The sequence below is a fragment of the Mus caroli genome, unplaced genomic scaffold (assembly GCF_978045245.1).
Source record: "Mus caroli unplaced genomic scaffold, Mus_caroli_1 scaffold_6, whole genome shotgun sequence".
NCBI classification, from domain to species: domain Eukaryota; kingdom Metazoa; phylum Chordata; class Mammalia; order Rodentia; family Muridae; genus Mus; species Mus caroli.
The window spans coordinates 93,810,866-93,826,099 of NW_028227261.1; the positions used below are offsets into that span (position 1 = coordinate 93,810,866).

The following is a 15,234-nucleotide window of genomic DNA, read 5'->3' on the forward strand; positions in this document are numbered from 1 at the left end:
TGGAAAAGACTATCTGTGTTCAATAGCAGATTGGAATGCCAGAATCAAGAGTCAGTATAACTTGGAGTCAACCACCAACCTTAAAGAAAAGACTGCTTGATTGTGAGGAGTGTGAACAGCTAGCAGTTGCAGCTGTTACCTGCTTTAGAGGACTCTCTCATCTTTGAGATGAGATGCTGTTCTCTTTGGGGTGCAACACCCCATGAATGAACAAAACTGTGGCATAGCATTTCTCCCTAACACAGGATAACTTCCCTTTCTTGATTCTGCTGCCTCCTAGCTCCCTTCATCCTTCATGAGTTACTGGCCAATAATCTCTTCACCCCCTAATTCTGTCTCTATCTCTGATATCCAGGGTACCATGCTAGGTTTGTGGAGCTAAGCAGTAACTCCAAGCATCCTCTGAAGTAGCCACAAGTGGCCACGGGTTACTGGGTTGCTGAAAGGAAAGCTGTGTGTGGATGGGAAGGATGGCAAGAGAAATAATGAACCAAGACAAAGTTCTCTGATCAAGGCTTAATCTTTAATGTATGTCACTAAATATATATGGGAAAACCCAAGGACCTGTCCCTTAGTTTAGTTGAGTTCCCTTGTATGTTTCACCTAGATTGAATTGCAAAGTAGGCTCTTCAACAGCTCAGTGGTCAGGCAGTTCTCAGTTCTCTGGCTGGAAGATGTAAATGCAGCAGAGACAGATGTCTGGCTCCAGTATCACAGACTTGTTCAGCCAGCTTAAGACTGGGGGCAGGAGATCACAATTCCTCCCTTTTTATTTATTAAAAATTAGCAGGAAAGGGGCATAAAATTTACTTATGTTCCATGGCCATGTCTCTGAATTATGGTGGCTGGTGGCTGTGCCTGCCTTTAGTCTGAATGTCTTGTCTCCTTCTGATCCTTCCTGGAGAACACGTGCAGAACTTGTTTGTGTTTATTTGCACAAGCATGGCCCTTTAGTGTTTATAATGAATAAACATGGCCAAAGCACCTGCCTGTGTCTTAGGTTGATAAGAGGCATAGAATCATTAGTGGTCTGTCTTTGGCTAATGGACCTCATAACACACCTTTTCCCCATTCAGACCAAATCCACAATATGTGCTCAATGCATCTCTTCATAGTGATGAATAACTGCACTATCTGAGCTTTGCTGAAGGTGAGACTGTATGGAAGTAACCGACATGCTTAAAATACAAAGTGAAAAATTAAAAGGAACAGGACTAAAGTTGTCTGTGGGGATGTCCTAGGCACTCAATTCAGGTGCAAATTTGCAAAGATCAGTCCCAGGGTTTGGCCTCCTAGTGTGGGGGAGGTGGCTTTGAGAATTAACAGAAAAAAAGTTATTTCTCAGGTAAATAGTGGGAAGAATCAGGTAAGCTGGATGATAAAGATTTTTTAAGCTAGCTTTGTAATTGGAATATCCAACATTGGATTTATTTCTAGACCAGTCAGTCCATCATTGAGTCAGAATAACTGTTCACATTAAAGGAAAGAAAAAAGTCATTATAACTCCACATTTTGATTAATTTTTCTAAGTCAGTATCTACCATATCTATGTTCTCTGTCCCACAGGGTTTTAAAGCTTGAAGGAAGGAAGCCTTTGTAATCTGGAACATTCTCAAGCAAAGGTTGGTCAAGAACATATACCTAATACAGCTTTCCTGTCACCATGGTCAGGGCACTCAGCAAGCTCACAGGTCAGCCTTAACCTTGTGTCAGCATGTCACTCCAATCACTCTGGCAGCAAGCATGATCCATAAGCATCTGCAGAAAAACACAAATATGCCCTCTTCCCATATTAAATACCTGATCAGGATCATGCCATATACCAATAAGTAGATCTTTCTATCTCACCTAGGTATGAGTATGCCTAGCTGTAGGATGCTATAGACACTAAGCAAAGAGTTCCTTGGCATCCGAATTTTAAAATTTTTTAAATAAAATGCATGATTTAAATAATGTGCATGGGGATATAATCCCCCCTTTTTTGTTTTTTGTTTTGTTTTTAAGAACATATTGTTTTAAAGTTCAATAATGCCTTTTCCTTGATAATTATATAAAATCCCAGTAACAAGGGTAACATTAAATTGTCACAAAACATCTCAAATGCTTGACTGTAATAGCCAGGTCCATTTTCTGTTTCAATCTGATTTGGAACAGTAAACATAAAAAAATTAATGTAGGCAAAGACTAATTACATTTTTAGTTGCTTCTCCTGTTACAGCAATTGTAAAGAGAAAGACTGAAAAGGTGTCAATAGTCACATGTACATATTTTATCTTTCTGAGATCAGAAATATGAGTATTCTTTTGCAATAATTGATTAAGTATAAGTCCTCGAGATTTTTAACACCATTCGGGGGAACAGATAGAAATTGAGGTCGCTAAGAACAATTTGACATGAACGTTCTCTAAAAATAGCAAACTATTATCTCAAGCCATTATTATTTTGACGATGTAAAAAATGAGATTATATGGCCAATTGTACATGGTTAGGCCTATAATCTTCATGGGATAAAGATCTGCTGTGCCATGGCCTTAAGGGGTCCTGTCTGGGCAGTTCAGAATGAGTTCTTAAAGGTCCAAGGACAGTCCTTTAAAGGAAGAGTATATTCTCTTATCTTGTGTTGTATGTGCATAAACAGTTTGAAAATTTGAGATTTAGCAGTATCTAAAACAAACCAAAAACAATTTCAAGCAACTGTAAGCCAATATATATATTGATTATCAGCATACAAATTAAAGCTTGACACTTTCTTCAACATTTCAAAACACTGGCTACATCATACAATTCAGTTATCTGTGCTAAAGCAGAAGGAAACCCAAAAGAATAAACATGTGATCCAATCACATATACTTCTTTCCCATAGAAGGGCTGTTTATTAATACAGTAGATGTATTCTTAATAGGATGCAAACATCATTTTACAGGAAATACAAAAGCATGCATAGAAGCAAATTTTAACTCGTCTTTGGATAATGATTATCAATTTACCCAAAAGTTTACTATGCAATTGGCCAAATATCAATATTCTGCAAAAAAAATTTCATTGCTGTTTGAAACATGGAATAACGTCTTGTCAGGGTTTTAATACATTTTTTTCTAAGCTCTCTTTATGATTCTATCCTACAATTTTTTATTAACACAATGACAGCTTCATAACAGGATGATAAAACTTTACTTGGAGATGATGAAAGATTATTTCACATTAATACTTCCTTTACCAAAGAACTGTTGTGAGCTCATTCAGTAACAATAACTAAAATAAGCAGTTAACATTTGACTACCATTGATTACAATTGATAACAATTGATTATAAAAGCTTCCTCTATTTCCTGAAAAGCTGTTTGTTTCTCACCAGTTAATTTGCATCTCCCTTGATAACATCCAAAAAAAGGCTTAAGTCCTCCTGTGGTGAGCTTAAGGTGAGGACTTAGCCAATTAACATCTGGTAGCTTTGGAAAATAATTTGAAGCAAATCATGTTTTATTTCTTGAATTTTTCTCTACCACAGTTTTTCTAGGATATAACTGAGGCCCCAAATATTGAAAAAGATATTGCCTTTTGAATCTTTTTTTTTTTCAGCAACAACTACTCTGAAATTTTTCAAGCTCGTTGTGTAAGAGTAAAGGTTTATAGTAAATTTCCCTTAGAGAGAATAGTTAATAAAATACTCTCCATATAATAAACAATATGAACCAAAAGATTTAAAGTCCTTGCTTCTTGTATTGAAGCAAAGACAAAAAAATTATTATTTTTTTTATTTTATATAATGTAAGGCTATTAGACATACCTAGAGGCAAAACTTTCCAATGATCACAAGCTCAGTAGAAGCAAACCCTTTACAATTATCAGGATGCAAAGGAAAACACAACCTTCCAAATCCATAATAATTCTATATGGAGTAGGCAATTCAGGTTGTAATGCACTTCGAAGTTCCACAACCTCATTGACCTCTCATAAATTTTAAGTTTAAACTATATTTTAAACAATACTTGGATAGGCTTGCAATAATGGTGTTTTGTTTTTAAAATTATTCCCTAAAGGCAAGGAGAGGTGAGGCCGCAACAACTTCCCTGGGCATGGTGTGCAAAGCAAAAGAAATGCCACACAAGCCTTGCTAAGGCTGCTCTGAGGTTTTCATTAACTCAAGTGTAAATATTACTTCATCTGAGCCTTTTTCCTGAGGTCTGGCCCAATCACTACCCCTCCTGCAGGAAAAAGATTCCAGCGGAGCAATTCTACTGTTTGTCTATGACTCTAATATCTGGACAGTCTTTCCTAAGATGGTTTATACATAAAATATTCTTTATATCCTTAGTGTTATGAAAACATTGCTTATAAGTACTGTAATATTGTTGTGAGGCAGCAACAATAAGCAAACACTGATTGTATGAAGGTCCAATTTCTGCACAAGGATCATCGTATCCAGATAAGTCTGTCTTCGTTTCATATGGCCGAATATCCACAAAGAGTTTCACTAGCATTCTCATAAAACAATTGTGAGAAAAAAAAAGGAACCCCTGCTTCAGAATCTCCAGAAATTCTGCTAGCTGTTTTTAGTAATGTATCCACAAAATCCTGAAAATGTTAACCAGGAGCCTGTTTGATACCAAATAAATTCTCACAGAGATCTCTTTTCCAAACTTGGGGGTTTAAATTTTGCTTCTACCACTGTATTCAATAAAGCTTGCGTAAAAGGGGCAGCAAATCCATACTGGCCACAGCTGTTTTTAACTTTTATTGCTCTTGCAATCATCCTAATTACAAAATATGGGTGAGTTAAGAATCATGACCTTGCAATCAAAGTGCAAAGTGCAGCCAATGGATCACTGGCAATTTTAACTATAATTTTTAAGTTTCTTTTCAATATTAGAGCATAACCAAAATTTTTGGAAAGCAAAACCCAATTTTAAAGAATCCATTCCCTTCAAAATCAATACTAAAAGGATTACTTTCATGCTATGAAGTTTGGCTAACAATTCTTATATATGAATGCATGACAGTTCAACTTTTAATACTTCTTTGAAGAGACATTGTTTTAAATCTTATCTCTTATATGTCTAGATTCTTGGATAAGAATTACATAAAATTTTATCCCAATTTAGAAGTATTTTTAGAGGCCTGATTTCCTGGGCTGGTTCATGCCACATGACTCCTGGCTAAGGGTACAGGATAACTTAAATCATCCACCACTGTGCAAACTGAGACTGATTCAAGAAATGGATAGCCAGAAGATAAAGTTTTAACCATTTTTTTCTTTTCAACATGAAACATAGAACAACAGTCATTCAGACAACAAAACAAAAACAGATAGACATGAGTTGACACATTGACAGACTGGTGCACCAAACAGAGACAATACAGAAAGGGTAGAAAACTTGATGTAACCAGAACTAATGATGTCTCCTGTAGGGACCAGAAAGCAGGACATCTTCTGATGTCCTTCTGTCCCTGGAAGAGGTCTAAAATCCATTTTCCTCTCTCTCTCTCTCTCTCTCTCTCTCTCTCTCTCTCTCTCTCTCTCTCTCTCTCTCTCTCCCTTGTTATTTGTATATCTAGCATATACATATTTTTGTTTGTATATCTTAATCATTTTATTTTATTTTATTTTATTTTATTTTATTTTATTTTATTATTTTAAGCTCTACTCCTCTTCCATGATGCAGTTCTTAACTGTGGAAAAATGCTGTTTTAGAATTTTCCAGTCCCATTTTCCATTCTCAATCCCTAACTGATATCAGTGTTGAGCCCACTCTTACTCAGTCTAGCCTGTATCCCTTTTTCACCCTTGCAAACATCAGCCTTCAAAAGATAAAACTTATACCGTTAACATTAATGCTGTATGTTCCTTACCATGCAGGATACCATCTTCTGTTTTCTGTGGAGCCCCACCAAGACAGTGCCCATCAGTAAGTCTTTCCGTATTCAGGTTTCCTGTTCAGGTGCCAACTGTACTCAGCAGCAGCCAGGGGTTACTGGGTTCCTGAATGGAAAACAGGGGCTGGATGGGAAGGACAGCAAGAGAAATAATGAGCCAAGACAAAGTTCTCTGATCAAGGCTTATTCTTTAATGTAGGGCACTGAATATATATGGGAAAACCCAAGGACCCATCCCTTTTTTTCAGCTCTGTTCTGTTGCTTGTGGTTGCAAAGTAGGCTCTTCAGCAGCTCAGAGGGTGGGCAGTTCTCAGTTCTCTGGCAGGAAGATATAATTGTAGCAAAGGAAGGCACATGATTCCAGTGTCAGAGACTTTTCAGCCAGCTCAAGACTGGGGGGTGGGGTCATGGGGTCACTCTCTGACACTGACACAGCAGGTGTTTCAAAACTGATGTTGAGCCAGAGTCAACAGTATGTATTATCACTCTGGCTGCTAGAGAGACTACAGAATATTTCCGATCTGGGGCATGAATCAAATAAACCTGTTTTTATTGATATTCTTCTGGGCCCCAAACACACACTGGCATCATATAAGTGGCTTGAATGGGTCTAAAGGCTTTCTGAATGAATTAATTGTTAAATTAGTTGAGGGTAAGACACAGGTCATGGTGATTAAATCATTTTCCTATGAGTCAGTTTCAGAAAAGCTAGCTACTTATAAATGGGCTGTTAGTTGGTTACATGTAAACTCCTTAAACATCTTACTACACACTTTGTCTATTCTTGACTACATCAGCTTTTCAGTCACATGGATAGTCTATACATCCTGAGTAGTCTTAACATGCTTAGTGACAGGGAAGGTTCCTGAGCTGAAGTCAGAAGTTGAAGGGACTCATTGTTGCTTTCTTCTGTAGAAGCAACTTCTAATTCATTACTAGAAAAGCAATAATCCATAGCAAGATGAGGTGCTACAACCCATAATCCCAGCGTTCAGGAGCCTGGGGCAAGAGGATTGCCACAGATATAAGACCATTCAGAACCTCAGTGTAAGCTCAAGTCCAGCTCAGAGCTCACATTAAAAAGCTGGCCATGGCTGCTTTTATCCCCAGTACTGGGTAGATGATGAAGAATGGAATATTGTTGGAATTTAGTGGCCAGCCAGCCTATCTGAAACACACTAATTCCCAGATTCAGAGGGAGACCCTGTCTCAAGGGGATGAAGTAAAAAGAGATAGAGGGAGACAACTGGTGTACTGTTCTGAATTCTGAATATACTAGCAAAGGCACAAGCATTTACACATGTGTACAGACACCATAATAAAAGAAAAAATATGAGGGTGGGAAGAAGAGAAAGAGGACGAGGAGGAAGAGAAGGTGGAGGAGAAGTAATAGTATCGAAGAATGTTATAATCCCCTAGAAGAACATCCACCAAATGCTTTTAGACCAAGAGAAAGCCAGTTGTCATTCCTCATTCAGTCTCAGACCACACCAACTTCTCCATATTTTAAACAAACCCATGTGCAGTACCTGCCAGTGCAACATGTCTGGAGTTCTACAGCACTGTTTATTCCTCTTTTTCCTATTTAACCATTCCTCTTTCATGGTGAAAACATCCTGAGCAGTGTAGTGGGGTCAATAAGAACAAACCTCCTGAGTTAGAGAGTCTTGGGTTTAATTCTAAGTTCTCACTTTGACTGACTATATAACCTGACAGGTATTTATTATTTCTGAGTATTAACTAATACTATGGTACGGAGAATAAAATAGTACATACCATATAATGCTGATGCAAAGTTGAAATAAAGCATATCGAGTACTTGCCTCATTCTTGAATTCTTTATTTCCCCACATCAAACACTAGTTTATGTTTCTAGTTCCAGGGTAAATGAAATGTCTACTTATACAAAATATGTTCCCATTGTAACTGTATGTCTTTGGAAGCATGATTTTTGGCATGATTTGTACTTGGAACTCCATCAGCAAATACAACTTTGCACAATACTTATGTTTTTTATTAATGAGGAGATTATGTCCAGTCAGTTGAATTCCAGTGTTCTCAAAGGTAAACAGTTGATGCAACCTGGCTACTGATAACAGTTTGGATTATGAAGTCAGTGCTATCTGTACAAAGGTTGAAGCCATTTGGGAAGCTATCACCTTAGCCTTTGAAGCCTTTTCTTGATATTTTTTTAAAATTAAGATTTACTATTTTTATGTGTATGTGCCTAAATGAGTTTAAATGCACCACATGTGTACAGGAGGCTACAAATTTCAATAGAAAGTAGGTGGTTTCCTGTTACTGAAGATCGAGTCAGTCTTGGGATGCCACATGAGTGCTCATAATTGAACCTGGGTCCTCAGCAAGAACAAATTTCAAAGAATCTGACTCCATCTTCTGACCTCCACTGCACCAGGCCTGTCCATGGTACTCAGGTACACATGCAAAACCAATACTCATACACATGAAATATAAATGAATCTTTTACAAAAATTGAGTAACTCATGTTCTTCCATACTCCTACTAAAGCAAAGATTCTATGTACACTTGACCTTCCCGTTCAGTCCCCACCCCCTCCAAAACTGGCTTTCTGATTCCAAGCCAGATCCACAGTTGCATCTAGTTCCAGATAGCAGCTCTCTTGAACACCCACTGTTTTTTTGGGATTATGTTTTGAGAAATGTAAGACTATAACATCAATCCATAGGTGATGAAATTGACAAGTTTGAAAAGGGCAGGAACAATCCTTGGCCTCTTATCAATAAATGAGAAAACATTCCACAAGGCTGATAGTGGTAGACTGATACAGAAGTAAAACAAACAAACAAAGAAATAAATAAACCCACTGAACCCAGAGTGTATATAAGGACAAGAAAAGGAGCTGGGGAATGGAGTGTAGGCAACATCACCAGAAAGACGTGGTCCTGACAGGAAGACAAATCTATTCCCAACCAAAATGAAGCTGCTTCTACTGCTGTGTTTGGGACTTACCATAGTCTGTGTCCATGCAGAAGAAGCTAGTTCTATGGGAAGGAACTTTAATGTAGAAAAGTTATGATCAGTGAATTGTAACTTCTGACTCAGAATTTGCTTTGGGGAACTCTTCAATCCAAGTAGGTCCTTTGAGTAGATGGGTATAGTGCCCAATCTATTAGACAAATGAATGGATCCAGACCTTGAAATAAGACCAGATATTCAGATCTAACAATGTTTGTGGACCTCTGTTCTCACTGAGAGACAGGGGCAGTATGCTAAGTATTGTGACAACTGGCATGAGATCTACCCCTGTGTATGCTTAGTCCCTAATCCGTAGGCTGGAGTTCAAGTGGAAACATGTGCATGTGGTATCCAAGTTCCTTCTCCCTTAACCATTTGTTTATTTATTACAGATTAATGGGGAATGTTATACTATTATGCTGGCCTCTGACAAAAGAGAAAAGATAGAAGAACATGTCAGCATGAGAGTTTTTGTGGAGCACATCAATGTCTTGGAGAATTCCTTAGCTTTGAAATTCCATATTGTGTAAGTGAGTTGCTTCTAGCTGAGAAAGAAGAAATGAAAACCTGGTATGGTCTCATGCCTACAAACACTTGGGTTTGGGAGAAGTGAGTCCTCTCAGTATGCACATATGCACACACATACTGAGTCTGTATCCAAAACTAGAATGCTCCATGTGACACTGAACCAAGATCTCATAACATGTTTTTTTTCAAAAGTCAGAGACAAGAGTTGGTGACAGGAATTATTTCACTAGGAGTTCAATAAGGAAAGATCAGAGACACTTCTGAAACCACATTAATGAGACAGTATATCACAAGTTAAGATTATGTGATCATGAATTTTATTTTTCTTACTATTTTTTAGCCAAAGAAATCAATCCTTTTCTACTTGCGTTTTCCTACAGTAAAGACAATAATTTTCCTCTGTGGATCTGGGAGGCACATCAGCCTCCATTACAGAGTACTAATTTGAGTCAGATGGTGGAAATATGGCTGACAATTCACACCACTGGCTGAAGCTCAGCACTGGTGAAACTTGGAAGTGGTTGCAGTTGTTGTAAGGATGAGAAATGATTGTCATTTTCTTTTTTAAAAATAATAGGCAAATTTGTGACTGCTAAAACATCTGATATAAATGAAATAATGTAAATAAAAGCCTTTTGCTAATTTTACAAAGGTATTCAAAAGTTAAATGGAATCAGAAACTGGAGATAAATATGGTGTAGTGGGTGAAGAAACCAGCCAGATCAAAATCCCTTACACACCAACTCACTCTGTTAAACAGTATACATGAAGAGTGCTCTGAAATATTTTTGGATGCTGACAAAACAGAAAAGGCTGGTGAATATTCTGTGATGTGTAAGTATATAAAATGTCTATATATCTATCCCAAGATAATTAGTAAACCTTATTACCTTTAGTGTGTGTGTGTGAGTGTGAATGTGTGTGTGTGTGTGTGTGAGTGTGTATTTATGTGTGTTTTTATTTATGTGTGTAATTATGTGTGTTTTTCTGGAGTTTGAACTCAGGAACTTGCATCTATTAGTCAAATGGGTACCATCTAATAGCTAACACAATGTCACATGCAAGTAGGATAAGTAGGGGGAAATGGAATCTATATGATACAACCTGGTGGATAGTAGAGGTGCACATTGCTCAGGGTGTAGAAGCAGGTAAGCTTATAAGAGATAGAAACTTATTGCTGAAGCTGCTAAAGGAGGTAGGTAAGGAAGCCTAGTAGAGGATGAGAGAGTGGTGCTCCTGTGGCTGACTGTTCACTAGTGGTCTGGACCTCTCAAAGTCCCTTTTCTTAGAAGTTACTTCTTGAAGTTTAGAAAACTAAACAAAGAAAGGCTCAGACACTTCACCTATCTCTTCCAGGATATATATTTTAATGATTCCATATTTGAGGTAGAACAAGAAAAGAAAGTCCATCATTTACTGCACAACCAAGAATTTCTGAGCTGTGTTCGATTTCCTCCACAGATGATGGATTCAATACATTTACTATACTTAAGACAGACTTTTTCAATTATCTTATGTTTTATCTCAATAACAAAAGGGATGGGAAAACCTTTCATCTGACAGAACTCTTTGGTAAAGTATTTTCACACAGACACTGTTCTTGGGGTGGGAAAAGAAGAAAGAACCTCCAATTTTAATATGGTCTTCCCTGCTTGGTTCTGCCTCTTTCTCATCTCCTGAAGATTGATGCTCACCTCCATATTTCCTTGAGCATAGTGATGGAGGCACTCTGAAATCTCTCAGTGTGACAGAAGAATATTCTATGGATGCGAAATCCAGGATAGACCATACCAATGCCTGTCAATAATGTTGCCACCCATTTTTCCCATCCCTATGGGGAAGTGTCTATAACCTCACTCTGGCTGTGGTCAATGCACACAATACAGCTGCTATACTCTCTTTTGCTCTTCTCACAGGCCGCGAACCAGATTTGAGTTCAGACATCAAGGAAAAATTTGCACAACTATGTGAGGAGCATGGAATCATTAGAGAAAATATCATTGACCTATCCAATGCCAGTAAGTCAGGATTCATTTATTTTTCTCATCATGAATATTTCATCATAGAGGAAACAAACCCAGTTGGCTACCAGTCATTTTTGAACGCTGGAGAGTCCTATCCTTTCTCTTGGGGAAATAAAGTGGACCTGGTACCTGAACATGTTCTTGTTCTCACTCTACAGATCACTGCCTGGAGACCGAAGAATGAAGAATGGCCTGAGCCTCCAGGTGGGAAATATCCAATGAGAGCAAGGAAGAGGTTGGTGGTCATGAACAACACCCTTCCAAAAGCATTAGTATTGTGAGTCCAAATTACAATAAAAATAGTTGGATAAGGAATCTTTGAGGAAAGCTTAAAAATTGGCTTTGAATAATCTGGATTTGTGGTCTAGTCCTACTTTGAGCATTGAAGTAAAGTGACCCAAGCACTTAGGCAAGAAAAAAAAAGGATTTGAATTTTACATAGTTGATGTATGCTTGTGTAAGAAAGGCTCAGCAATGGGTTCATTATCATTAACAGACAGAGTACCAGGATGTGGTACAGCTCCTCTTCAGTGTCTGTGGTCTCCCTCCATCCCACTCGAGATAATAACATCTTTCTGAACACTGTACAACCTTGGCTTTTTACCTTGGAGTGGAGGTATCTGATCACCACTTCTCAACCAGTCTGGAGAGCAGACTCTTCTGGCCCTCCCTTTTCATCTAGCCCAAGACTTGACTCATATAATGTGTGAAGCCTTTAAATGTAGGCAAGACTTTTATCATTTTTCCACAATTTTCCTAACATACTTCAGAGCTTTTATGAGAAAGGTTGTGGAAAGAAACCTCAGATTACAATACGGTCATTTATTCTGACTTTCATCCCTGTGCTCTGGCAAATATTCCAGTTAGATTGCAAGGGAAGATCCATTTCTTGATCACCTTTCTTCTATATAATAGAATGTCACTCTGTCCTGAAGTCAATACAAGAAGTACTGAATGAGTTTCTGTATTGTTTCTTCCTGTATTACACAGTGTTGAGTGGAGACTCCTCACCAGGACTCCAGCATCATTCCTTCCTATCCATATAGCATCCCGTGACTAGTTCTATGATCTGCTTCCCATCATGTCTCACGGTGAAGTGCAATCCTGGACTCTCCATAATGTTCCTAGGACAACTCATCAAAAATAAAAGACTTTCTTTAAATTTCTCTTTGACACACCCATCACAATTCTCCAGGAATTTCTTTCTCTTCATGTTCATTATATGATTGTCCTTGCACTTAAATATATGTCTATGTGTCCAAAAAAAAAAAAAAAAAGTGGCGCTGACAGTGAGTGAATGAGGAGACCTCCTGAGTCCTATACCCAAAATCCTTCCTTATGGCCATGAATGTAATCTGAGTTTCAGATTTTGGCTCCCCTGCAGCAATCCCAAGCCCTGATGAGTACTGCCTGCTCTTTAGCTCTCCTGCTGTAGTGCTTTATGAAGACCACTGGAGCATGACACTTGCTCTACCATTCCTCCATCCATAGTGTCTTTTCCAACAGAGCATAGGAGAGACACATATTTCAAAGGCTATGCCTGCTCAAAATGTTTCAGGATATGCTGAGGGCATTGGGTAGGGTGGGGGAGGTTTGGTAATTGTAGTCCCATTGGTTACAGAGAAAAAGGTGTCTACCTCCTCATAGCGTACTCTGGACCCTAGATCAAGAGATTAAATTGGTTCAACTCAGGGCACATGAAACGAGTTCTTACTGTACTTTGCTAAAAGATGGCAAAACACTATTGAGAAACCCAAGCAATTATGATGAAATTCCTCCCTCCCCATAATTGCCCTGATGGGCGGGTCCAAGTCATTCTCTGTCCAAAGCTTCCTAAGTGGCTTCAACTACAGCCATGGACTACCATGCCCACCTTTTACTTTTTAGTCTTGGCAAATATTTAAGAGACCAAAAAAATGTTCACAAACTAAGCTATCATTTGGAATACTTATATACTTAAGTAACAGTTCCTATACAGGACACTGTTGAAGACACAAAATGCTTGACAATGCTATCATAGCTAAAAAAACCACAGCCCAGAGAAAGATACAGAAAAATATTTTGTTATTCCCAGATTAACATGGCAGGTTGAGATCACCCTAAATCCTCTCCCTTTCAAGACCAAACACTTTGTAAAAATGAGATGTGAAATACTGAAAACATTCAAAGCCAAGCAAGAAATTCAAAACCTCAGACAAAGCAATCCCTTTGTAAGGGGAGAAGACAGGGAAGAGGTGAGGGTTGATGAAGTAGAACTGTACAATTTTTTTGTGATCTGGGAGTAGATTACAACTAAGGGAGTATAGAGGGTAGGGAACAACTGTTACAAAGGCCTAAGTATGCCATATGAGCATGCACCCTCAGAGGAACAAGGGCTGAAGCAGAGCGATTTTGAGGAAAGATGCCTGTCAGAGACCATCCCATGAGAAAGGGAGCCCTTCACAATCTCCCTGACAGGCCAAATGGCCTCACGCTAGAAGCTGGTTATCACCCCCTCCTTCCTATTCCCTTCCTGGCACCTGAAGCTGTAAAAGCTGAATTATAGTCCCCTCTTCCCTATCTCTTCCTGAACTCCCATGCAATCCAAGGACATGAGTTATGCCTGAGCCTAGCCTGACACCCAAGTCTGTCAAGGAGGATCTATGTTCCGGAGATAAGATGCAGAGTGCCCGCTGCCTGGCGCCTGACTTAGGCCCCCATGTCAGCAGATGCCTACTTCTTTTTTCTTTGTAAAATTTCCCCTCGACCCCTCCCCTATTCCCCGAGATGTGTGCTTTAAAAAGAAGACACCTCAGCATAATAAACGAGACCTGGACAAATTTGCTTGGTCTCCTGCTTTCTTTCCCTTCCTCTTATCTCCTTCCAGGTTTGCGGTCCCCCTCATACCCACGAATAACTGAATCCTGCGGGACAGGATAGATGCCCAACCCTTACATGACATCCATCAAGAAGGCAACTACCTGTAGCTGCAGAAGTGATAGGACCAACGATTCTAAAGATCAAAGCAGCTGCTGACACCTAAGGACTGGCCTGAATGCTAGATCTAGGAGTTTCTACTTGCAAAAGCTGGCTTGATGCTCATGGTTGGCCCGAATGTCTTATCAGGAATAAATAACCTCACAAAATATCAAATTACTCACCATAATCCTGAGATTGCAAACACAGACCATTTTGTTTATTAAAATGCTGTCTGTCCTCTGGCTAAAATCAGTGACAGCTACTTCTTCACCAATTGCAGAGTTAGCTTTATGTTTGTGTCCATTTATTATAAATAGGATATAATGGGCTATTTAATCACTGAGGTATAAATCCCCAATTGCACCCAATCTAGAGCTTCCTGAGTCATCCCAGAACCCTGCAGGTGTTTCTTACTTTATTCCTTTTATAAAGACTGTCAACTGTGCAAAGGCCAGTACAAGAAAGAGCTGTTCTCTCAGAAGTGCTTTCACTCCAGGGCTGGGAGGTGAGCTAGCCACTTTCTTTCCATTAACGCTCCAGGGAAGGACCAGCAAAGGGTGCACAGGGCACAGAAACAGCATAGAGGCTTGGAGAGGAACCTTTCAGTCACCATCTATACCCGGAGTTTGGCCTCTGTACACAAGCTCAGTCAGGAGAGAGCTATTCTCCCAGGAGAACACAGGCTTAGAGATGCACAGAAGGGACAACTCCAGCCAGAGACAGCAAGGCCATTTAACACCAGAGGTGACCAGATGGCCAAAGGCAAGGGCAAGAACCAGACAGACAGAAACCGAGTCTACTTGGCATCATCAGAAACCAGTTATCTCACCACAGCAAGTGCTGGTTACCCCCAA

The 15,234-nt window shown here is 39.1% G+C and overlaps 1 protein-coding gene and 1 long non-coding RNA gene across 2 annotated transcripts; one reads left to right on the forward strand and one right to left on the reverse strand.

The window, feature by feature from the left end:
- Positions 1-501: 501 nt before the first annotated feature.
- On the reverse strand, positions 502-6,258 carry LOC147004298 (uncharacterized). The gene is made up of 2 exons (XR_015047242.1): positions 5,850-6,258; positions 502-1,758 (listed from the first exon to the last, which is right to left on the reverse strand). It is a non-coding gene; the product is annotated as an uncharacterized LOC147004298 (long non-coding RNA).
- Positions 6,259-8,778: 2,520 nt separating this feature from the next.
- On the forward strand, positions 8,779-12,648 carry LOC110292504 (major urinary protein 20). The gene is given in 7 exon segments (XM_085839534.1): positions 8,779-8,934; positions 9,263-9,396; positions 10,159-10,232; positions 10,860-10,970; positions 11,315-11,416; positions 11,540-11,626; positions 12,413-12,648. Coding segments are annotated over 7 exon segments (849 nt in total). The 5' UTR covers positions 8,779-8,829.
- The last annotated feature ends 2,586 nt before the right edge of the window (positions 12,649-15,234 follow it).